This window comes from Osmia lignaria, chromosome 15 (genome assembly GCF_051020975.1).
Source record: "Osmia lignaria lignaria isolate PbOS001 chromosome 15, iyOsmLign1, whole genome shotgun sequence".
Taxonomy (NCBI): Eukaryota; Metazoa; Arthropoda; class Insecta; order Hymenoptera; family Megachilidae; genus Osmia; species Osmia lignaria.
In genome coordinates, this window is record NC_135046.1 from 7,025,901 (window position 1) to 7,048,158 (window position 22,258).

Here is a 22,258-nt window from a genome sequence, read left to right on the forward strand (position 1 = left end):
TCTGGCCGCTTTCGTTGTGCCTGACCACCTTCGAAAAAATCAATTCTGTAATTCTGTCGTTGATCAGCATCTTCCTGATAGGCTTTCTCCTTGTCCCGTGCGCGTTGTGCACCGTGTTCGACAAGACCGGTAATCTAGACACCAAGATCAAGATGATCGGTCCTCTCAGTTTCTGCGTGATGGCTGCGATCAAATATTACATCCTGGTGTCGCGAGGAGGGAAGATAAGCAAATGTATTGAGAGCATTCGTTTGGACTGGGCTCGAACACGCTCGATACGATACAAAGAGAACAGGGAGATGATAATCGAGAGTGCTAAGACAGGCAGATCTATCGCCATTTTTTGCGCAGGATTCATGTATTCCGGGGGATTTTTCTACACCACCGTGATGCCTTTGTGCAGCAAACGGACGGAGATAATTGATAACGAAACCGTGAGATCTCAAGCTTTCCCGATTTATCGCGGCTTGCTTGATCCACGCACCAGCCCTTCCTTCGAAATCGTACAATTGATGCAATGTTTGGCTGGATTCGTGATATACTCCGTTACCGTTGGTTCTTGCAGTCTGGCCGGGGTGTTCGTCATGCACGCTTGTGGACAATTCAAGATTCTTATAGAGAAATTGGAGAAATTGGTCGATGGGATTCCGGAGAAGGATGACCTGGATACGCACGAACAAAGGATGGGAGACATTGTCGAGCATCACTTGCAGATACTTAGGTAATAAATTTTTTATTTGCATCGAAATGTGAGATGGTTTTCTGTGAATTTTTGTATATTAATAATTTCAAAATATTTTATTATTTTTGGGGGATTAAATTTTATTGGATGTATCAGACAAACGCGGTCAACAAGATGAATAAAATACGCTAATTGTGATTTTTAGGTTTATATCACAAGTCGAAGGGCTTCTAAATGAGATCTGTTTGGTCGAACTGGTCGGTTGTACGATGAATATATGCTTTCTAGGCTATTATTTACTCACGGTAAGAAATTATATTTAATGCAAACAATTTTTTGTTCAAGTTATATTTAACATATTTTGTTGTCAGTCTTATTTTTATTTAGGAATGGGAACAGAATGAAACTATCGGAACAATGACGTATTGTACATTGCTTATATCCTTTACCTTCAATATTTTCATACTGTGTTATATCGGTGAAATCTTGTCGGAACAGGTACCTTATTTCTCTAATAAATAGTGAAACTAATTGATCTTACCTGAATTATTTTAATTTTGTAGTACAGAAAGATTGGCTTAGCAGCGTATATGATCGACTGGTACCGTTTACCAGAGAGAAAAGCACTGGGGTTGATATTAGTGGTTGCTGTATCCAACTCTTCCATAAAATTAACAGCCGGAAAATTAGTTGAATTATCATTAAACAGCTTTTGCAGCGTAAATAGTCTATGAAACTAATTATTTCTAGACTGCAGAATTCAAGTATCATATTTGATCAGAACCTATTTTATATTGCAGGTGTTAAAATCGTCATTGGCATATTTGAGCTTACTTCGTACGCTTACAACATAAAAACAGATCGTTTTATTAAATAAGAATGTATTGTATTTACCTTATAGAATATAGTTCAAGAAAAATTAGATTTTCTTCGACAACCCTTTTCACGTTCTCCACTGAAATCAAAATTATCCCTTGTTTCCACTCACAACAGATTGCAACGAACGTGAAGCAACATGTGATTAGGGCGCGTTACTGCTATCGATCACAAAGTACAACTTCGTTATTCCCAGTCACCTGCGTTTCGCGCCTGCGTCGGCTTCGACGTCGTTCACTCGTCGTCGTACCTCGAAGGCGTCGAGATGCACGTTCGTTCGTCCAATGGTGACGATCGTTCACCTAACAAGCATTACGACACCGACATACATTACACGTTTCAACTTTGCCAATGGATCCTCAAACCGATCGGTATTTACCCTTTCGTCTACAGCAACGTAAGCAAACTCGAACGTGCGCTATCTGCAATATTGCTGATCACATGCTGCTCCGTTATACTATTTGTCATCGTACCATGTGGCCATTACGTCTTGGTCTACGAGAAAGACATAAATACAAGGGTTAAATTTCTCGGTCCACTCGTGTTCGGTACGACATCGCTAATTAAATACATTTATCTGTGTTTGAAGGGCCATGCATTTGCACGATGCATCAGACATATCGAAAGAGACTGGAAGATGTTGCAGGATCAAGATCATCGCGATGTCATGATCAAATATATAACCATGGGACGCAATCTCATCACCATATGTGCAATGTTTCTGTATACCGGTGGCCTGTCTTACCACACGTTCATGCCATTACTTTCGAAGATAAACGTGGAGAACGTGACCATCAGACCGCTCACTTATCCTGGCTACGAGGCGTTCTTCGACGTCCAACAAAGTCCTACCTATGAAACAGTCTACTTTACGCATTGTTTTTACGTAATGGTGACCGGTAATATTACCATGGCTGCCTACAGCATGACGACTGTTTTTACCAGTCATGCCTGTGGTCAGATGAAGATACAAATACTACGGCTGGGAAAGTTGACGAATAGAGGGGTGCTAGAGAAACCTAAGGAAGTTCGTCTGGCGATTATTGTAAGAGATCACGCGGAGATATTAAGGTGAGAATATTGAATTATAGACTGTCTTGAGATCTGCATTGCACTTGGGTGTACAATCACAAACACTTTAATCAGTTCAAAGAAACGTTAAAAGAACGGTATTTAGGGATTTAGAATAAAGGAATATCAAACTTAGGCTGAGACAGAGTCAAAGCATGCGTACCAGCGAGTACACAAGGGATCCGCCCCCTGGAGGTTACCCCACAGATGTGAGCCAACCAAAGAAGCACCCATTGAAAATGCTTTGTAGCATTACTAGATTTCTCCATTGCCCATCCTGGGAATGATGGTTTCCAATGTTGGAAGTGTACAGTGCACCGTTCAGATGTTGCGGAAGCTAAGGAATGCGGGTACGATTGGTCAGAGGTTTCTAGTCACGCCTAATGCACACGCATTCTAGACCGTCGCGCGTTATTGGTCGAAACGCTCACACATACTAAACCCGCCGCTTGCACACCGCAAAGTCAAGTGGTGTAGGTGCGTAACGACGTTGGGACTAAGCGGGACAGACCGAGGAGTCATTCCTTAGCCTCCGCAACATCTCATCGGTGCACTGTACATACAGTACAGTATAAGTTGGATAAACGCCTGCTGAGATCCTAACCATCCCCACCACTTATACTGTAGTTCCTTTGAACTGACCATAAACAAACCTTAGCATAATTCTAATGGTAAATTTAGTATTAAATGACAATGAACATTTATAGATTCACCAAGAACGTTGAGAAAGCATTGGGTGAAATATGCTTAATGGAAGTGATAGTGTCTACGACGCTAATATGTTTGGTGGAGTACTACTGCATAATGGTAAACAGCCCAGATACAATTACAAATATGGTATGGGAAATAAGTAAAAACATTGACATGTTTCAGGAATGGGGAACTAGTGATTCAGTCGCCATATTAACTTACGCGGTTCTCTTGATTTCTTTTATCTTCGTCATATTGATGTTTTGTTATTTGGGGGAGCTTCTTCTGCAACAGGTACTCTCGAGATACTCATGGACTCATTCACACCTGTTCATCTCATTATTCATCAATTCCTTAACATAGGATACTTAATCATTGTCATAATAGACATGAGTATTGTATCAGGGGAACAAAGTCGCGTCCGCTTCTTACGAAACCGAATGGTACAATCTTCCGGCGAGAAAGGCGCGTGACATCGTTCTGTTGCTCGCCATTTCGAAATATCCACCGAAACTCACGGCTGGCAAGATTTTTGAGCTGTCTTTAAACATGTTTGGCGTTGTACGTGATTCACTGTACATATAAATACGAGACTTTTAACGATTGAGACACTAATAATTTGCAGATATTGAAATCGTCGGTAGTTTACCTGAATGTGCTGCAGACGATCACCGAGTTCTGATCAGAAATTAAGATTTAAAATTTATATAATAGTCTGTTGAAACATCGAGGTAAGTGACATATTTTATTCTAATTGATTGTCTAATTAATTACACGTGAAATTGGAGGTCTTGCTGTTCGAAGGTTCGTTTAAAGACTTATATTGGTTAATGATATAGCTTGCTGATTATAATATTTGTACATAATATAGTCATGATAAGTATGAACTTGTTTGCATTTACACACATTGGTTTGCATTTTATAATAATATACGCCGTACAAACCACAAATATCGCAGTACTATAACAACATACTCATCGTCCGATCAAACAATGTCTGCTCACTATTCTACTTTCCCCTACAACTCGACCTCTCCCATTCGCAACTTGCAAAAAACATCTCTGTAATTATTAACGATTCGAACCGTCTGTGCTTCTATACTTTGTATTTTTCAAAGTTCGCATGTAATTATCAAAGACAAAAGCGGCGCTTGCGTACTAACACACCCGTATTAAAACTTTCAACCCTTTCGTTCAGTCGATCGCGTGCACCAGTATCGCCATGATGCACGATCGATCTTTCGACGTTGTTCAAAAAAATTCTTATTATTCAGCCGACATACATTACGCTCTTCAGATGTGCCAATGGGCTCTAAAACCCATAGGCATATGGCCTCTCGTCAACAATCGTGCTACCAGATTAGAACAGCTCGTTTCCATAGCTCTGTTAACATTCTGCTATTCAGTATTGCTCTTCATCCTGATTCCATCCGGTCGTTTCATCTTCTTCGAGGGATCCATCAGCACAAAAGTGGGACTGTTTGGTCCAGTCGGCTTCTGTCTATCGTCCACGATTAAGTATATTTGTCTTATCCTAAAAAGGACAGACATTGAACGCTGCATCGAGCATGTAGAACGAGACTGGAGAACGGTGCAAAATCAAACTCATCGTTCCATCATGTTGAAGTGCTCAGCGTTTAGCAGAAATCTCATCACTCTCTGCGCTATTTTCCTGTTTAGCGGTGGTATATCGTATCACACCATAATGCAATTTTTATCTAAAGACAAAAGACGAAACAACGCCACTATCAAACCATTGGCTTATCCTGGTTACGATGCGTTCTTCAACTCTCAATCTACTCCAGCATACGAGATCGTGTTCTGCATTCACTTTGTTACTGCAATGATTATGTATACAGTTACTACTGGTGCATACAGTTTGCTTGCAATATTTATTACACATATATCTGGACAAATTCAGATACAATTAAAAAGGTTGGAAGGGTTGACGAACGAGAAACCGGAGAAAGATGGTCATCGTAACTTTTTGGCCACTATCGTTTATAATCACGTAGAGATTTTGAGGTAAGAGATGGGAAATGATAATGATGGAATAGAGAAACTTAGGTTGAATTTCAGGTTCTCGAAGATCGTTCAGGAAGCTTTGAAAGAGATTTGTCTAACGGAAGTTGTGGAATGCACGATGATTATGTGCATGCTAGAGTATTACTGTATAATGGTAAATGATTATTTTAATAACTATTTATAAAAATAATTTGTGTCTATGTTATCATACTTTTAGTCGTGGAGAGCAGGCGATATGGTGAAGGTAATGACGTATCTCACTTTGTTAATTTCCTTCACTTTTAATATATTTATATTCTGCTATATAGGGGAGGTTTTAACTGAACAGGTACTTACAAAAATGTCACAGATAATTAGGTCCCTTTAAAATTGAAATCAGGTACTATTATAATAGACATAATCATTTCTTCAGTGTAGTCAAATCGGTACTCTCTCCTATGAAATTGATTGGTACAATCTACCTGCAAAGAAAGCTCACGATCTCATCTTGCTAAACGTCATATCGCAAAATCCACCAAAATTGACCGCTGAGAAAGTAATCGAGTTATCATTGAACACGTTCACCGTTGTAAGTGAAAATCATATTTTACCTTAAAATAGGCAGTCAAACATTTGATATTAAATAAATTTCAGGTAGTGAAAACATCTGTAGTTTACATGAATTTACTTCGAACAGTTACAGACTGATGATGGATTTCAAATTTTTTATTCTAACTCTATTCTCATCAACAAATAATAAATTAACAATCCACCCCACGTGGGAATTTATGTTACAGACAGTAATTAATCCAGATGAATTCATTAAATTTTTTACATATCATTTCTTCAAAGCTAAATGTGTCTTATCATCCTGAATTAAGACTTTGACACTTAAATGACATTGTAATACACAATTTACGTGATACACTTAATCACACTTACACCCTCAAAAAATAAATACAAAGAAACTACAAATAAAACGCGTACGAAAATATAATACATGTTTCAAACTGCAATAAAGCTTAATCATCGTGCGCTACTATGTCTTATGTGCACCCTCTTGCTCGAAGTACCATTCTATAGAATCTATGGTTACCTTCTGTTATAATTTCATACATTTACTCGTCTGAGAATGGTAATCGATCTGACCACAATCAAAGGGGATACACGCACACAATATCACAACCACCAGCTCGATAACCTTTCAATCAATGTGTCCCATGTCCCGTGAACAGTCGTTTCTGAACTGTCATCGAGTATGCATCTCATCGTTCAAGATCAGTACGATTGCACTTCGCAAAATCAAAATTACGAGAGCGATATCGTTTATGCAACAAACCACAACAAATGGATCCTAGCGTCCCTCGGTATTTGGCCATCGTTAAAAGGTCGCAAGAGATTTTTGTCGGAAATCGCATTCGGACTCAGCAACTTGGTATTCTTCTTCGCTATAATACCGTTCATCCTGCACATCGTCTACGAGGAAAAGGATACGTTGATAATATTGAAGCTCTTCGGCTTCCTCATCTTCTGTTTGATTTCGCTGTTGAAATACTGGGTTCTCACTATACGCAAACCAAAGATTGAGAAATGTATCGAACAGATGCAAACCGATTGGAAACAGGTCAGTATCCTCAGCGTTCTAAAGGAACCTCCCTACGTAAATCAGACAAACCGGAAACCGAATGTGGCAGGTGGAATTTCACAGGAACCGCGAAATGATGCTGAAATATGGGAAAACTGGTCGTAACCTGACGATACTCTGTATCATATTCATGTACAGCGGTGGTACCATTTATCATACCATCATGCAATATGCGATAGGAACGTTCGTCGATCAAAATAATCGTACAATCAAACCATTAGTCTATCCAACATACAGTGCTCTCTACGATGTCCAAAAAAGTCCTATTTACGAATTGGTGTACATCGTGCACTGTATGTGCGGATACGTTATTTATTCGGTGACAGCTGGTACATGTGGATTAGCTGCACTTTTCACAACCCACGCTTGTGGACAAATCGACATCGTCCTGTCTCGTTTGAACGATCTCGTTGATGGTAAAATGGCCAAAAGGAATGTTGATCTAAACAAAAGATTGATAGAGATCGTTGAACATCATCTACGAATCTTGAGGTACAATTTACATATTTCTTTAATAAAGATGATTAATTATTGACGATGGTTTGCAGATTTTCTGCAGTGGTAGAAAGTATTTTGCAAGAAGTGTGCTTTTCGGAGTTTGTTGGCTCTACATTGTTGATATGCTTGCTCGAATATTACTGTATAATGGTGCGTTGAAGTCCGAAATTCTTTCATGATTTAATAAGTTCAATGTATATTTTCGTTCCCTTTAGGATTGGAGGCAAAGGAACATAATTGGACTTACGACATATACGATGCTACTGATATCTCTAACGTTTAATATATTCATATTATGCTACATTGGCGAGCTCATAATGGAAAAGGTACATCTTTTTTAATCTTTGAAATTATCCATCAACATTATTATTATTTGGGCGGAGAAGTTGTTTTATTTATTATTCGATTACTTATTTTTGTACATCATAGAGTAGTAGCGTTGGAACATCCTGTTTTAAGATCGAATGGTACCGGTTACCAACTAAAACAATACACGGACTTGTCTTGATCATAGCTATATCAAATAATCCAGCAAAACTTAGCGCTGGCGGTGTAGTTGATTTATCCTTGTCTACTTTTGTAAGCGTATGTTTCCACAAATATTTTATTGATAACTTACATATTATATTACTAGCAATTAGTCATTAATTATCATCTTATCGTTATAGATTCTTAAGTCATCGTTGGGGTATCTAAGTATCCTTCGAACAGTTATTATATAATTCATGAACTACTCTATTATCTGTGTAACTATTCGTATAAAATGTAACAAATATATTCTGACAGAATTTGCTATAATTTGTACTCGATTCATTACTTGTTTGGGCCACCGACGAGAGATTAGTAGTTTCTCGTCGGTGTTTGAGCTAAACTTTCGAAAACCTGCCGAATCGGATTTGACTGAAACTTTGCAGATAGCTTTATTTTAGATAAAAACAATATTTGTGAAGAGGATTTTTGGTGATTCGAAAAATAAGATACAAAAATGTTGCCGGTCGTCTTCCAGCGGTCGGTAAAAAACAATTTAAATTTAACTTAATTTATTTTTAATTATATATTTGATACGTCCTCACGGAAGCTGTCTTTCCACTCTATTTTAACAAGTACTATACAGAGCACCAACAAACTAAACAGCACAGGGTCAAGGGGACTGGACTGGGTATAATACTACAAACAGACCCCAACAGCGAAAAAACATGTGGGGCCATCTACCGTATTGTGCTAAAAATGAGCTTTTCGATTTCGCCGATCGGGAGCGCAAAAAATAAATGGAATTATAGTTCTCTTCAACAACATCGGATGGCATCATCTTATCAAAAAAGCGCCATCTCTTCTCCTAACCTCTATTTAGATAAATAAAGTAATTTATTAGGCTTAGAATATTTTAATTTACATCATTTCTTTTTTAGAAAAATAACAGTCAATTTTTATAAACAAATAAATGCAAATTTAAGATTTTAATCAATATTATTGTATCTAAAGTATTATTTTGACTCTATCTGTACTGTAGGCAAGTTATTCTGTTTCCGCTTCCAGTTAAGTCTTTTGGATTGTTGATTCCTCTTGTAGCGCCAGCATAAAACATGGACAATCGTTCTATCTCAAAGAAGAGGAAGGTTTGTGAATTTTAATCATCCACGATCAATGATTTGCAAAAATATGACATTCGTCATAGTAATAAAACCAAAAGAAAGATTATTTTGACAGAAAATAAGCGTATATGACACGTGAAAACTGTAGATGACATGGATGCTTTCAGCTGTTTTCATACTTGGCTGTACTTCGTATATAATAAACGTTTTAAAATATCCGTTTTTATTTATAATGAAATAATTTATAATTATTATTAAATAAAGTTAAATATATTCAAGAGCTGTAATTATATCTTACGTTTGTTTTTAGTTCACTCATATCAACAAATACGCTTTTTTAGCTTAACTTGTAAATGATTAAAAAACTGATTTATGGTTAATAAGATGGTTAATAATTTGATTTTCAGTTCGTTGGAGATGGTGTCTTCAAAGCTGAGTTAAATGAGTTCTTAACTCGTGAGCTCTCAGAAGATGGATATTCAGGAGTGGAAGTACGTGTCACTCCTCACCGTACCGAAATTATTTTGCTGGCCACTCATACACAAAGTGTTCTTGGAGAAAAAGGTCGTAGAATCCGAGAATTAACTTCTGTTGTACAGAAACGATTCAATTTCAAAGAAACACAAAATATTGAATTGTATGCAGAGAAAGTTGCAACTCGTGGACTATGTGCTATTGCTCAAGCAGAATCCCTACGTTTTAAATTAATTGGAGGTCTTGCTGTTCGAAGGTTCGTTTAAAGACTTATATTGGTTAATGATATAGCTTGCTGATTATAATATTTGTACATAATTTTAGGGCTTGCTATGGAGTTCTCCGTTTTATTATGGAATCAGGAGCAAAGGGTTGTGAAGTTGTTGTCAGTGGTAAACTGCGTGGACAGAGAGCAAAATCAATGAAATTTGTTGATGGATTGATGATTCACTCTGGTGAACCTACCAATGAATATGTTAATACTGCAACACGTCATGTACTTCTTAGACAAGGTATAGTTAACAAAATCATACAAAAATAAACAAAAGCCAAAATTGTTTTTAATTTAAATTATTCTTTCTCAGGTGTGCTTGGTATCAAAGTAAAAATTATGCTCCCATATGATCCTCAAGGCAAAACAGGTCCGAAGAAACCTCTGCCAGACTCTGTTTCAATTGTTGAACCAAAAGATGAAATATTCCCTTCACAACCAACATCTGAAGTGAAAGCATCGAAAGATCTACCACAGCCAACACCAATTGCGGTGTAATTTATATACAAATGAAAATAAACTTTTAAAAGGAAAGATTTTTTATTTTTCCTTTCAATATCAATATCATGAGAACATGATATTGTGTCATGTAATGTTTCATAATCACAACAAAGAAATGTTTTCATATTTTTATTTACCAAAACTTCATATATTATATTTAATCATTTTTCTATATAAAGATGTTCGGCTCCTGATGGACATGCTTTAAGGAGGCAGTAGCCAGGATAATTCTGAACAACATTTTGTTTTACCAAACCTATTGTTAAAGTTTAATTTTTTGAATTATTAATGAGCTTGATCGAAGTTACGTTTACTATATTACCGATGCAATGCAGAATAATTGTTCGCGGCCACCCAGCTGCTATCCTGTCAAAGCATGCCCACCCGTAACCGAACACACTGTACATTATGAGTAAAATTCATTTACAATAAACGCAGTAAAATATTTTTTAAAGACCAGATAACTGACTTTTTGAGATGAACTAAACGCACATATCTAAATGCTGTTTTACTATAAACTCTATAGAACAACTCATATTTACATCAAATAATAGAACGATTTATCAAACATTAAATGTTTAACATATTGATTAATTTCTAAAGAACCGTAGATTGCATAAATATAGATGACAACACATTTTTGAACAATACCAAAATATATCCAACTGTGAGACATAATACACATTAACCAATATTCCTATATTCCTCATTGTATATATGATATTAATTTATTTTACAGGTGAACAGTTGTTCAAACGGTGAAGAGGTACATCACAATAATAATTTAAAAAAAAAGGAAACAAACAGAAGATTTTAATAAATTCTAATGGTGAGCTTGTGTCATATGCACATTTATAGTAATTTAGAAAGATGTAGTTAAAATCTTATTACAAATCGACATTATGTATTACAAAACATTAAAAATGCAATTACACAATTCAATTGTACAAGTGTTTTGCTATGTAGTAAATAAATTCTAAATCTAGTCTAATAATAAGTTGTATGAAATATTTTCAAAATGTCATTTATCATTCATAATATTCGTAAATGAATACTGACATCAATTGAGATTTTTATAACTTATACTTAGATTATTAGCATACACCATTTAATTAACTGTAACTTTCGGTTACTTTCAACATTTCCACTCCATCAATCATATGAAATTATATGGACCCTAGTACCCTAGGAAATTTATTTTGAAAACTTAACGTATATGTTTAAAATATCAAATTATTGACGAACTGGAGCCATTTGTTGAGTAAGTGATAGTAAACCTTCAATTATCCGTCGCACTATAATTGGGACCGCCGGTTTTCTTGAAACTGAACTCAGTCCATTTCTAAGTTCATAGAAAACATTGCGGGTAAATGGATTTCTCTGTGATGCCAGACGTAATTTTAAAAATTGAAAGTAAATAAATGGTGTTAATAAACCGGCACGACCCCTGTAAAAAAAAAAATTTGTACATTATGTTTAAAAGTTAGCTTTACAAAATTAATAAGTAGAAATACATACGTGAATACAAGAAAAACTGTGAGTGGCAAAATAACTATTTCCGACAATGCGCAGATGCGTAAAATATTCCGTGATTGAAACTCAACTAAGGATATTAAAAGTCGTGCTCCCCACCAACTATTCTGTCCTAAACACTTAATTAAAAAAAGATAAATTATTGTTTGTTGCCATTATATGACTGGGTGTATTATTACATTCCATTGGTATTACATGATACAGCATTTTTATATGGAATTTTTTTACTTACATCAATTAATGTAAGAGAATAACTAGCAAAATGTATCAGTGCAAATAAAAATATAGGAGTTAACACCACTAATTAATAGTTTAGGAAAAATATTTATAAAAGCATAATTCTATAATATGTTAAAAATACTCTACTATCCTATATAATATGAAGTAAAAAGGATACATGTAACTGGAGCTGCATATAAAAATATCAAAGAATAAAATAAATAATGACAGGAATCTTCAAGAAATAAATGTTCCAAAAATTGCCTATTAAGTTGAACACGTGGTACCCTTTGATGAAGACGTAATGCACTAGTTGCTGCATTACTCATTAAAACTTTATAATAAATATTATAAGAATTGCTGAAAGGTATAAAATATAAAGTTAAATTCTTAAACTTATAAAAATACATGATGTAAAACAACATACCCAAATATAGGAATGATATAACCAATAGTAAATATAATAGTGAAAAGTCTTGTAATCCATAATCCAACTTTAATTTTATTGTCAATAATATGTTGCCGCAAAGCCATCCATCCTTTCTCTACTTGTGGTGAATTATCGCCCATTGTACTTGAAGTATCTGCCATCCTGAAGCAAACATTCAGTTACGTTTGATTTTTACATTATAAAACTTTCACAAACATGTCAAATGCAAATCGCGACGTCTTTTCTAAAGTGAAAGCAAATAATTTGGAAGTATCATACAATTAAATAATGTAAGTTCATTAATTCCATTAAGATTTCAGCAAAATTTAATGATAATTTTAACTGTATCAATTGTTAAGTTTCACTAAAATTATGTTTTTACGAAACAGTTAGCCTACTTTTTCAATTCAAATGTTCAATAACTCTATTTACAAATGAAATACAATTCATGAATTATTAACAACTCCAATGATTTCAAATAGACTTACTTTATATTATGGTAGATCAGATCTTGATTTATTTAATACAAAATTTGAGTTTCTAGAAACGCTCGTACGGATATGTGTCTTTATGAATTCAGTAAGCTAAATCATCTACGCAAATTTATTACCTACGTATCGTATAATTTTCCCAGGTAGGTTAATAATTACTCTAGAGTTTCGTTTTCAAGTTTTCTTATTTCTCTACTAGATGGTGCAAATAATTTATTAAGTGTCGTACCCTATCGACATTTTAGTGAACTACATAAGAACATTTTTGGAGATCCCTGCATTCTCTTCATCGCTACATTCTTTTCATCCATACATTCTTTTCATCCCTACATTCTTTTTATTCCTACATTCTCTTCAGCCCTACATTCTTTTCATCTCTACATTCTCTTCATCCCTACTTTCTTTTCATCCATACATTCTTTCCATCCCCAAATTCCTTACATAGCTTCATCCCTTATATCCCTGCATTCCTTACATCCCGACATTCCTTACATCTCTTCATCCCTTACATCTCTGCATCCCTTACACCTCTGCTTCCCTTACATCCCTGCATCCCTTACATGGATGTATCCTTTACATCCTTGTATCATTTATATTCCTGCATTCCATACATCCCAGTACCTCCCTGAAATTGAGTTGAAATTTTTGCGGCAATAAGGCCTGCGATATTATACAAATTTAGTTCCTTTTTTCGCCACCAGAGGGCGCTGGTTCGACATCGAAATTTTAGTCCACATTTTTGCCGCCAGAGGGCCAGAAATCGTGCACGCTTTAGTTCCCCTTTTCGCCGCCAGAGGACGCTGGTTCGATGTCGAAATGTTAGTTCACATTTTTGCCGCCAGGGGGCCAAAAATGGAGCAAGCTTTAGTTCCTTTTTCCGTTGCCAGGGGGCGCTGATTCGACATCGAAATTTTAGTTCACATTTTTGCCGCCAGGGGGCAGAAATAGCGCATGCTTTAGTTCCCTTTTTCGCCACCAGAGGGCGCTGATTGGACATCGGCATTTTAGTTTAAATTTTTGCCGCTAGGGAGCGGTATTTTTTCGAGAATTTCGCTAAAATTTCGACTTACCTTTACTTACCTTTACTCGAAGCGGTCTTTATAATATATTTATTATAAGGGATGCAGTGATGCAAGGAATGTAGGGATGTAAGGGATGAAGCGATGTAAGGAATGTAGGGATGAAAACAATGTAGGGATGAAAAGAGTGTAGGGATTTAAGGGATGAAGAGATGTAAGGAATGTAGGAATGAAAAGAATGCAGGAATGTAAGGGATGCGGCGATGTAACGAAACGAGGGATGTAAAGAATGCAGGAATGTAAGGGATGCGGAGATGTAACGAAACGAGGGATGTAAAGAAATCCAGCAGGAGTCCGGGGCTGGGGCTCCGGTCTCCACTGCACGTGGCCCGTGGAGTGCCGGCATCGGGTGTGGCCCCCGATGTCGGTGGAGTTTGGCACATGACGGTGGGTCAAAGGACCCTCCCTTCCGCCCTAGTGCAGGCGACCGTGGTGGTTTTAGTGGGTAAAAATCCCACACTACCTCCGGCCCCTCCCCAGGGGGACTGAAGGTGTCTTTCTGAAGATTTCCATCACGTTAAAAAGAAAAAGAAAGCGTGTTTAAGAGTTGCAGGAATGTAAGGAATGCAGGGATGTAAGGGATATTGAGATAGCCTTGGCTTGTAATCAGAGATAAAATTATATAAATAACTGGAAAAAGTAAAATAAATGGGGTCCTCGGCTGAGACCCAGAAGAGGAATATAATCATAAATGTTATTCCCCTTCGATGAGCTTATTTAATGAACAAAAAGAAATAAATGAAGTAAATTAAATAAACTCTGGAAAAAAATTAAACTTGTGCCCTCTTCATACGGATCTGATATTATCCAGGGGTGTTAGGGACTCCTATGCGCCAATGACGCCCTCTGCGTACCGACCTGATTTTATACAGGGTGTCCCAGAACTGGGGTAGGAACGGAAGAGGGATGATTGGTGAGGTCATTCTAAACAACTTTTTCCTTTGCCAAAATGTTGGTTAAGGCTTCGTTTTCGAGTTATTATCGAAAAACACTGGCCAATCAGAGCGCGCCGTTAGCGCGGGCCGAACCACGAGAGTGTTGGGTATGTTCCGCGCGGTCGTGATCAAGTGCATCGGCACCACGTCGGTGTAATAGGATTCGTTGTTCATGAGTAATCAATAATTCGATACAATTATTCTTTTCTTTTTTTTATTCATTATCCGATGCAACTGCTACTCAACGAATCCCATCATCCCGACGTAGTGCCGAGGCACTTGATCACGACCACGCGGAACATACCCAACATTCTCGTGATTCGGCCCGCGCTAACGGCGCGCTCTGGATGGCCAGTGTTTTTCGTTAATAACTCGAAAACGAAGCCTTAACCAACATTTTGGCAAAGGAAAAAGTTATTTAGAATGACCTCATCAATCATCCCTCTTCCGTTCCTACCCCAGTTCTGGGACACCCTGTATAGCGGTATTAAGGACCCCGTAACGCCGTCGAGTATCTTTGCATACCACTAATATAGCATCTGGGGTGCCAGGGACCCCGAAGCACTAGTGACTATCTCTGAATCCCGACGTGATATCATCTTGGGGTGTCAGGAACCCCGAAGCACTGGTGACGCTGTTTGCATACCGACATTTTGGCATCTGGGGTGCCAGGGACCCCAAAGCAAATAGCAAAATATAAGACCTAAAAACGAACAAATCGTGAAACTCACTTGTTCGGAATAGTAATGGGTACGACCGGATCTAGCGAAATATAAGACCTAAAAACGAACAAATCGTGAAACTCACTTGTTCGAGGTAGTGATGGGTACGACCATATCTGTAGCGCGTGCGCACTACAATTATTTATTATATAACAAACTTGTAAATAATTAAGAAATTATTCATTGACAAACAATGAAAATGATATATTTGTAAATCACAAACGATTTCCAATCTATTACAGTTATCAGTTATCACAAAATCTGTTTATTATAAAAAATTACTAAAAAGTTTCGGCTCACATCATGATTGAAATAAAATTGCTAATTACAAAAGAACTAATTTGTCACAAACGTTAAAAATAGACTCACAATCAATCACAAACGATTTACAAACAAAATATACTAAGAAAAATTAGAAATAATCATATTTTATTATTCCTTCCTTATTCCTTATTATTGCTAGATTCATGTATGTAAGTGTGACGAGAGACTACTATTACTTACTTACTTAGCCCAAAACGTATAAATCTGTAATTCAGTATTTTTTATTATAAGGATATATTATTAATTTAAGAACATCTATGTAATACAAATTTTTCCTGCGTATCCATTTTATACTACAGTACTACGCGCTTATATATTTTTTGTTGTAATACAATGAATAATTAGCAATTAAAAAAGTTAATGTATATGCAATTGCAAAACATACGTAATTAAATACCATTTTTATTCCACGTGTATCCTTGTGTGAACTTTGCTTATATAAACATTCTTCAAATAGAATGTGACTTGTAAATTTTACATAAATATAATGTTTTATTATAAATTATTAAATATTGAATTTCAATTTTCAGTTAGTTTAACCGAAACTGATTGATTTAAATTTTGAGTACTTTGTATATTATTAAATATTCATTAAGTTTCTTTTCCTTAGCCCAAGAATAATTAAGTATTATAATTATATATATAATTTGTTGATGACTTTCCTAAAAATGATTTTTATACTTTATTGACGTATTATAATAAAAAAAGATAATGTTAAAAGCTGCGAAAAACAAGTGTGGAACAGTATAACGCAGAAGTTTTCCTCGATAAACATACCTACATATGAAAAGTAGCTCAAGAGTGGATGGGGATAAAAAGTATTTTAACATCATCAGTTCTTTACAGTTCTTTATTCACATTCGCTGCTTTAACATAGCACTCAATGTGTTCCTGCAAATTGTTAAATTTAATGATTTGTATAATTAAAATAACTTAAATTCAGGAAAATGTTGTTCATCGGCTCAATATTTGCTGTAATTGCGAGTGCATTCATATATCGTTCTTCTCGAGAAAATTGGCCTGTTTTGCTTGAAACATGTATTCTACATATAGAGTATGGTTTATTAGCTGTTAAAGAAATTATTTTCGATTTGGTAAATAGAAAAAATAATAAAAATGGTAAGCACTTCAATACCTTTTTATTTCTTTAATACTTTTTGAGAATGTTTGACGTGTTAGAAATTTTGAAAATTGTGTCACGCGCTACTATCACGATTTCTCTTTTCCTTTTGTGTAAGGAATTAAAAAAAAAATAATGCTAAAATTAAATGTATTGCATACAGTCTTCAGTTTGTTTTCAAAGTTAATGCATGCTAATGTAGTTAAAAAATTCTAATGAAATATTAATGCCTTATATAGTGTATTTAACATAGAATAGGAACAATACAAATTACAGTAATTTGTAACTTCAGTAATTTGTATATGTATACATAATTTATGATTACTGTTACATTAAAATAAGAAAAGAGAAACATATATGTATGAAAATATTGTTGAAAATATGAAAATAAATTTAATAAAAAAAGCAATAAAGGTAAATACAAATTTTTCTTGTTTTGAGATTGCTCACTTCAAACAGGAAGAATAGCTATCATAACAGGAGGTTCTAGAGGACTTGGAGTTGAAGTAGTGAAAATGCTTTTAGAACTTGATATGGAAGTATTAATTGGTATGTTTAAGTTTCTGAAAACTATTTAAGTTCTGTCTATCTGTAAAACTTGCTTTTTAAAATATTTTATAAGGATTTTTAAAATATATTTTTCAGCTTGTAGAACACCTTCAGCTGGTGAAAAAGTTATTCTTCAGATTAGAGAATCTGGTGTTAAAAGTGGACAAGCAAAAGTATATAAACTTGATAATGCCTCATTAGACTCTGTAAAACAGTTTGCTTTAGAAATAAAAAGAGATTATAAACAAATTCATGTTCTGGTCAATAATGGTAAAACATGCTTTAAAGTTTATAATTTTATGTATTGTAAAAGGAATTACTAAATTCTAATCTTACTTTATTACATTTAGCTGGTATCATGTTTCACCCATATGATGAAACAGTAGAAGGATTTGAGCAGCAATGGGGTGTAAATTATTTATCTCACTTTTTATTAACAGCTCTTTTATTACCACTATTAAAAGCTGGTGGACTTCCACAACAATCAAGTAGAATTGTTAATGTCACCTCCTGTGCTCATCTTTTGGGAAAAATTAACTTCAATGATATTAATAACAAGTACTGTATTATTGTAATATATTGTAATTTATGTGTATATATTTATGTAAGTTCTTTATTTAAACAGGAATAGATTTATCAGTATGAACGCATATTCACAAAGTAAACTGGCACAAGTAGTATTTACCAAATGGTTGCAAAATATTTTAAAAGCAAAACAATATCATGTACAAGTTTATACTGTACATCCTGGTATAGTAAATACAGAACTTTTTGTAAATTCTTATCTTTGGCACTTTAGATCAATTATTCAATATATTCTTAAGGTGAGTAACATTGTAAATATTTGAAAGTACTTATTAAACAATTGCAATCATAATAAATATTCTTTTAGAATCCTAAAGAAGGAGCCACTCCTGTTGCCTATGCAGCTGTGAACAAAGCAATAGAAGATAAGGGTGGTATATACATTAACAATTGTATTTCTAGTCCTTCTCATCCAGATGCTGAAAATGTGTCGATTCAAAAACAGTTGCTTGACTTGTCTCTTCAACAAGTAAAATTAAGTGATTTTTTCGAATATGTATCGTAAAATGATATTTCGTTAAACTAATTATGTATTATAAAAATATGTACTTACTAGATTTATGTAATGATATAATTTTTTTTAAGAAAGGTAATATTGGAAAGGGATATGTATAATCTAATAACACCTTATAATTTATTTATTTATTTATACTGAATATCATTAAATAAATCCAGAAAATTTTACAATAAACGTAATAAAAAATATTAAAAATTTTGCTAATTTAGAAAAAGCTTGTTTCTTAAAGTAGTTTTCATTTTTATAGTCAATTACTAACATATTACAATTTACATTATGTATATATAGGGTATTAAATAAACATGTGGAAGGGAATGATAATAAATATTTTTAACTGAAATTAAATTGTGTATCACTTACGGTAACATGCTTAAAATTTTTATATTTTACGATATTAACTCTATCGTTTAAAATAAAGAATTAAACAGTATATAGATTTAATACCTTTTGTAATGTATATTATCGTGATAAGTTGACAAAATTAAAGGTACTGCATTTTATAGTTATCCTTTTATCTATACACAAACTGATATGTTTTTATCAGTGTAATTTTATTACAAATTTTTGTTCCTGTTGTATATAGTTTAAAACGTATACATTATTAACAATAAAATATTGCACAATGACGGCAACTTGAAGCTCCATTCTTTGTTAGAACAATATAATTATACAAGAATCACAATCACTATAATGTAATACAATATATGTCATTACGTATGTATTTAAAGTAACAGAAATATAGTGTAATTTTCAGCACTAGCTAAAAATTACATAAAACTTGCACAAAGACAATTGAAGTTCAAACGATCTAAAGTATAAATAAAGACTTTAAAACACTGTATTTAAACAGAATATCTACATGTAATTCTATTTCGTAACTGTTCATTATTAGAATCATTGCACAAAATAAAATTTATTGAAAACAATCATATAGCGTGCATATAATTATTTTCGTAGAAAAATAAACGTAAAAATAGAAAATACTCACTGCACAATAATAGAAATACAACACAATACGAAGAAGTGTAATTTGTAGTTCATTTTCTATACTTAAAGTATAAAAAGGTATGTATAAAGACTAGAGTGATGTGCTAAGAAAATTATGTTATTAATACAATGATGCGAATAATAAATATAATATCTCTTGTTTCATAAATATAAATAAAAGATCTATAAAATATAACATTAAACAATACATAGACGGAATAAACATTAATTATCGCTTTTTTAAGATTCAGATAAAATCTTAAAAAATACAACAAAACTTTGGCTATGTAAATGCAACTGTAAGATTTTGAAAATCTTACAAGCTTATTGTAATAAGCAATAATGATTGAAGTGTAAGGTTACCATTTTCATTAATTTCTATATATATATTGTAAACATACAGAACTGTCTACTTTTTAATATCAAAAGTCAGTTGATTTTCATAGCATTGTAATAAAATTGTTGAAAAAATCCTGAACAACATTAGGCTTACAATTTTTTAGTAAAAATCTTATATTCGTAATGACTTCACATCCAGTCACCAAATACGAAATATTTATTTGTACTTTCTGACATAACAAAAAATATCTCAGAATTCTATTTATGAAAATAGCATTAAATGCCCAAATATAGGTCATCAACTTATGTTATTTCAATAGAGCAATTATAAAGAACAACAAAAAAATTTCTTTAATCTCGTTAAAACGTATTTGTAAATAAATATTTATCAACATACTTAAAATTCATTTCAATTTTAAGTATTCAATACCTTTTCCAACAGAATTATCAATATAATCTGCATGGTATAACACTAGATACTAACATATAATATCAAAGATGTTCTAGTATTAGATTTTTTTGTTATAGAAGATTGACTAATATTGTATTTAACTTTCATATTCTATAAAAACTATGATAATATCCTACATACATATTTAGCAACTGAAGTTATGTGTTTGGTGAATGACTTAATAATATATATAAAAACTACTTAAGAAAGTCTACTACAACCACAGTTACTTGTATCACCAATTGATGTTGTTTTACCATTTATTGAGGTTGTATTTGTTTCATATCTAGGTAGTTCTTTACTACGTGCTTGCTGAAATAAAAAACCAATTTAAATATAGAAAAAAGCTTTAAATAATTTTGTACAATGATATATTATCTAATTACCTCCATGAGCTCAGCTGCTATTTCCATGAATAAACGTTCTACGTTTTCCGCTTCTTTAGCAGAAGTTTCCAAGAAGTACATTCCATGTCTTTGTGCAAAATCTTCTCCTACGTGTGTTGGTATTTCTCTGTCTTCCCGATCTATTTTATTACCTAATAAATCAATTAAATATTAATATTATACATTATTAATGATATAACTGAAGACTTACCTACTAATATCCTAAGAACTTTATTACTTGCATATTCTTCAATTTCTCTTAACCAATCTGGTAAACAATCAAAAGTAGGTTGACAAGAAATATCATAAACTAAAATCAAAGCATGAGCTGACCTATAATAACTTTGTGTTATTGAACGAAATCTTTCTTGTCCAGCAGTATCCCAAATTTGGAGCTACAAGAAAACCAATACTTATTATATATAGTATAAAATTATTCCAAAAAGTATTTCTATATACACTGAATGAATCATAATGCATTACAGCATATGCATACCTTAACTTTCTCATTTTCTACTTCTACAGTTTTAATCATAAAATCAACACCTATTGTTGCACCTTGACCAGGTGGAAATAACCCCTAGAAAAAAGGAAAATAATTGAGAATTAATAATATGTAACAGTAATATACAATTTTTGTTAACCAATAGTTTGAACAAACAATTAGAATAACATGAAAACATGAAACTACTTGTAAAAAAGACTACACCTGATAACAACACTTGTTATAAAAAGTTTATTGTATATTTACAATAATAAATGATATAAACTATCTAATAATATATTATGTATGCATGTATATACACCTGGGTAAATCTGCGCACGAGGCAAGTCTTGCCGACGCCTGCATTTCCAACAAGCACAACTTTAAAGAGAAATTTGTAATCCTCCATCACATCTGTACCGTACTACGGTCAGGAACCTTATGTAAAATTAACGATGCATTTGCAAACACCACACGTACAATTTTCGTAATCGTTCACCTTGACGGCAATTCGAAACTTTGTAATATACTTCCTTTAATGAAATCCAGTTTCTTTTCAATTGTATAAAAGAGAACTGTTTATGATATCATTCTTTGTTTCCCGTCTTTTTGGGATTCAATGGATGCACAATCTTCCATTTTTGTAAAATAAGCAGAAATACATATTTAACAAAAACTGCACCTGACTTTCTAAACTTTCTGCCATTCTGTCAAAATGACGTTTTCCCTTGCCATTGAAACAATGACTACAGACGTAGAAGACTAGACGTGCGTTTGTTTTCGAGGAGTCATGATTTAAGGGGT

General features: G+C 33.8%; 8 protein-coding genes across 9 annotated transcripts; 6 read left to right on the plus strand and 2 right to left on the minus strand.

Moving 5' to 3' along the window:
• Positions 1 to 153: 153 nt before the first annotated feature.
• On the plus strand, positions 154 to 1,536 carry Or35 (odorant receptor 35). Its single transcript, XM_034315091.2, has 5 exons — positions 154 to 721; positions 888 to 987; positions 1,070 to 1,180; positions 1,246 to 1,401; positions 1,483 to 1,536. The coding sequence occupies exons 1-5, from the start codon at positions 180 to 182 to the stop codon at positions 1,534 to 1,536; spliced, it is 963 nt and encodes a 320-aa protein (XP_034170982.2). The 5' UTR covers positions 154 to 179.
• A 287-nt stretch (positions 1,537 to 1,823) lies between these two features.
• On the plus strand, positions 1,824 to 4,001 carry LOC143306135 (odorant receptor 43a-like). Its single transcript, XM_076692775.1, has 5 exons — positions 1,824 to 2,629; positions 3,337 to 3,436; positions 3,503 to 3,613; positions 3,725 to 3,880; positions 3,945 to 4,001. The coding sequence occupies exons 1-5, from the start codon at positions 1,824 to 1,826 to the stop codon at positions 3,999 to 4,001; spliced, it is 1,230 nt and encodes a 409-aa protein (XP_076548890.1).
• A 539-nt stretch (positions 4,002 to 4,540) lies between these two features.
• Positions 4,541 to 6,030, plus strand: LOC117600497 (odorant receptor 13a-like). The gene is made up of 5 exons (XM_034316040.2): positions 4,541 to 5,343; positions 5,398 to 5,497; positions 5,561 to 5,671; positions 5,756 to 5,911; positions 5,977 to 6,030. The coding sequence occupies exons 1-5, from the start codon at positions 4,541 to 4,543 to the stop codon at positions 6,028 to 6,030; spliced, it is 1,224 nt and encodes a 407-aa protein (XP_034171931.2).
• A 550-nt stretch (positions 6,031 to 6,580) lies between these two features.
• Positions 6,581 to 8,187, plus strand: LOC117600501 (odorant receptor 4-like). Its single transcript, XM_034316042.2, has 6 exons — positions 6,581 to 6,946; positions 7,017 to 7,459; positions 7,516 to 7,615; positions 7,681 to 7,791; positions 7,895 to 8,050; positions 8,134 to 8,187. Exons 1-6 carry the CDS (start codon positions 6,581 to 6,583, stop codon positions 8,185 to 8,187), a joined length of 1,230 nt encoding a protein of 409 aa, XP_034171933.2.
• A 738-nt stretch (positions 8,188 to 8,925) lies between these two features.
• On the plus strand, positions 8,926 to 11,061 carry RpS3 (ribosomal protein S3). The gene is made up of 5 exons (XM_034314917.2): positions 8,926 to 9,081; positions 9,465 to 9,787; positions 9,856 to 10,043; positions 10,116 to 10,296; positions 11,043 to 11,061. Exons 1-5 carry the CDS (start codon positions 9,049 to 9,051, stop codon positions 11,044 to 11,046), a joined length of 729 nt encoding a protein of 242 aa, XP_034170808.1. The 5' UTR covers positions 8,926 to 9,048; the 3' UTR covers positions 11,047 to 11,061.
• Positions 10,418 to 13,225, minus strand: Kr-h2 (transmembrane protein 33-containing Krueppel homolog 2). Of its 2 annotated transcripts, none has more exons than XM_034340821.2 (6): positions 13,096 to 13,225; positions 12,483 to 12,647; positions 12,234 to 12,415; positions 12,069 to 12,136; positions 11,822 to 11,955; positions 10,418 to 11,750 (listed from the first exon to the last, which is right to left on the minus strand). In XM_034340821.2, the coding sequence occupies exons 2-6, from the start codon at positions 12,644 to 12,646 to the stop codon at positions 11,537 to 11,539; spliced, it is 762 nt and encodes a 253-aa protein (XP_034196712.1). In that variant the 5' UTR covers position 12,647; positions 13,096 to 13,225; the 3' UTR covers positions 10,418 to 11,536. The 2 variants fall into 2 exon arrangements, with proteins under 2 accessions (XP_034196712.1, XP_034196711.1); XM_034340820.2 differs by having other exon boundaries at positions 12,974 to 13,163.
• A 3,458-nt stretch (positions 13,226 to 16,683) lies between these two features.
• LOC117600544 (polyprenol dehydrogenase) lies at positions 16,684 to 18,896 on the plus strand. The gene is made up of 6 exons (XM_034316153.2): positions 16,684 to 17,155; positions 17,598 to 17,705; positions 17,802 to 17,975; positions 18,056 to 18,263; positions 18,331 to 18,529; positions 18,598 to 18,896. Exons 1-6 carry the CDS (start codon positions 16,984 to 16,986, stop codon positions 18,793 to 18,795), a joined length of 1,059 nt encoding a protein of 352 aa, XP_034172044.2. The 5' UTR covers positions 16,684 to 16,983; the 3' UTR covers positions 18,796 to 18,896.
• Positions 18,897 to 19,079: 183 nt separating this feature from the next.
• LOC117600547 (ras-related protein Rab-30) lies at positions 19,080 to 22,207 on the minus strand. Its single transcript, XM_034316160.2, has 5 exons — positions 21,777 to 22,207; positions 21,467 to 21,550; positions 21,182 to 21,365; positions 20,971 to 21,122; positions 19,080 to 20,896 (listed from the first exon to the last, which is right to left on the minus strand). The coding sequence occupies exons 1-5, from the start codon at positions 21,861 to 21,863 to the stop codon at positions 20,786 to 20,788; spliced, it is 618 nt and encodes a 205-aa protein (XP_034172051.1). The 5' UTR covers positions 21,864 to 22,207; the 3' UTR covers positions 19,080 to 20,785.
• Between the last annotated feature and the right edge of the window lie 51 nt (positions 22,208 to 22,258).

What these genes read in the sequence shown, in the direction of transcription:
- RpS3 (XM_034314917.2), top strand. Translation starts at nt 9,049, where the DNA reads ATGGACAATCGTTCTATCTCAAAGAAGAGGAAG. An exon ending in GGAGGTCTTGCTGTTCGAAG is followed by an intron (nt 9,788 to 9,855) that starts GTTCGTTTAAAG and finishes ACATAATTTTAG; the next exon opens with GGCTTGCTATGGAGTTCTCC. An exon ending in TCATGTACTTCTTAGACAAG is followed by an intron (nt 10,044 to 10,115) that starts GTATAGTTAACA and finishes ATTCTTTCTCAG; the next exon opens with GTGTGCTTGGTATCAAAGTA.
- LOC117600497 (XM_034316040.2), top strand. Translation starts at nt 4,541, where the DNA reads ATGATGCACGATCGATCTTTCGACGTTGTTCAAAAAAATTCTTATTAT. An exon ending in AATCACGTAGAGATTTTGAG is followed by an intron (nt 5,344 to 5,397) that starts GTAAGAGATGGG and finishes GTTGAATTTCAG; the next exon opens with GTTCTCGAAGATCGTTCAGG. An exon ending in CATTGAACACGTTCACCGTT is followed by an intron (nt 5,912 to 5,976) that starts GTAAGTGAAAAT and finishes AATAAATTTCAG; the next exon opens with GTAGTGAAAACATCTGTAGT.
- Kr-h2 (XM_034340821.2), bottom strand. Translation starts at nt 12,646, where the DNA reads ATGGCAGATACTTCAAGTACAATGGGCGATAATTCACCACAAGTAGAG. An exon ending in ATATGCAGCTCCAGTTACAT is followed by an intron (nt 12,137 to 12,233) that starts GTATCCTTTTTA and finishes ACTATTAATTAG; the next exon opens with TGGTGTTAACTCCTATATTT. An exon ending in ATTCTCTTACATTAATTGAT is followed by an intron (nt 11,956 to 12,068) that starts GTAAGTAAAAAA and finishes TTTTTAATTAAG; the next exon opens with TGTTTAGGACAGAATAGTTG.
- LOC143306135 (XM_076692775.1), top strand. Translation starts at nt 1,824, where the DNA reads ATGCACGTTCGTTCGTCCAATGGTGACGATCGTTCACCTAACAAGCAT. An exon ending in TGGAGTACTACTGCATAATG is followed by an intron (nt 3,437 to 3,502) that starts GTAAACAGCCCA and finishes GACATGTTTCAG; the next exon opens with GAATGGGGAACTAGTGATTC. An exon ending in CTTTAAACATGTTTGGCGTT is followed by an intron (nt 3,881 to 3,944) that starts GTACGTGATTCA and finishes AATAATTTGCAG; the next exon opens with ATATTGAAATCGTCGGTAGT.
- LOC117600544 (XM_034316153.2), top strand. Translation starts at nt 16,984, where the DNA reads ATGTTGTTCATCGGCTCAATATTTGCTGTAATTGCGAGTGCATTCATA. An exon ending in TTCAATGATATTAATAACAA is followed by an intron (nt 18,264 to 18,330) that starts GTACTGTATTAT and finishes TTATTTAAACAG; the next exon opens with GAATAGATTTATCAGTATGA. An exon ending in TTATTCAATATATTCTTAAG is followed by an intron (nt 18,530 to 18,597) that starts GTGAGTAACATT and finishes ATATTCTTTTAG; the next exon opens with AATCCTAAAGAAGGAGCCAC.
- LOC117600547 (XM_034316160.2), bottom strand. Translation starts at nt 21,863, where the DNA reads ATGGAGGATTACAAATTTCTCTTTAAAGTTGTGCTTGTTGGAAATGCA. An exon ending in TCGTGCGCAGATTTACCCAG is followed by an intron (nt 21,551 to 21,776) that starts GTGTATATACAT and finishes CCTTTTTTCTAG; the next exon opens with GGGTTATTTCCACCTGGTCA. An exon ending in TAGAAAATGAGAAAGTTAAG is followed by an intron (nt 21,366 to 21,466) that starts GTATGCATATGC and finishes GTTTTCTTGTAG; the next exon opens with CTCCAAATTTGGGATACTGC.
- Or35 (XM_034315091.2), top strand. Translation starts at nt 180, where the DNA reads ATGGCTGCGATCAAATATTACATCCTGGTGTCGCGAGGAGGGAAGATA. An exon ending in TAGGCTATTATTTACTCACG is followed by an intron (nt 988 to 1,069) that starts GTAAGAAATTAT and finishes ATTTTTATTTAG; the next exon opens with GAATGGGAACAGAATGAAAC. An exon ending in GTGAAATCTTGTCGGAACAG is followed by an intron (nt 1,181 to 1,245) that starts GTACCTTATTTC and finishes TTAATTTTGTAG; the next exon opens with TACAGAAAGATTGGCTTAGC.
- LOC117600501 (XM_034316042.2), top strand. Translation starts at nt 6,581, where the DNA reads ATGCATCTCATCGTTCAAGATCAGTACGATTGCACTTCGCAAAATCAA. An exon ending in CATCATCTACGAATCTTGAG is followed by an intron (nt 7,460 to 7,515) that starts GTACAATTTACA and finishes GATGGTTTGCAG; the next exon opens with ATTTTCTGCAGTGGTAGAAA. An exon ending in CCTTGTCTACTTTTGTAAGC is followed by an intron (nt 8,051 to 8,133) that starts GTATGTTTCCAC and finishes TTATCGTTATAG; the next exon opens with ATTCTTAAGTCATCGTTGGG.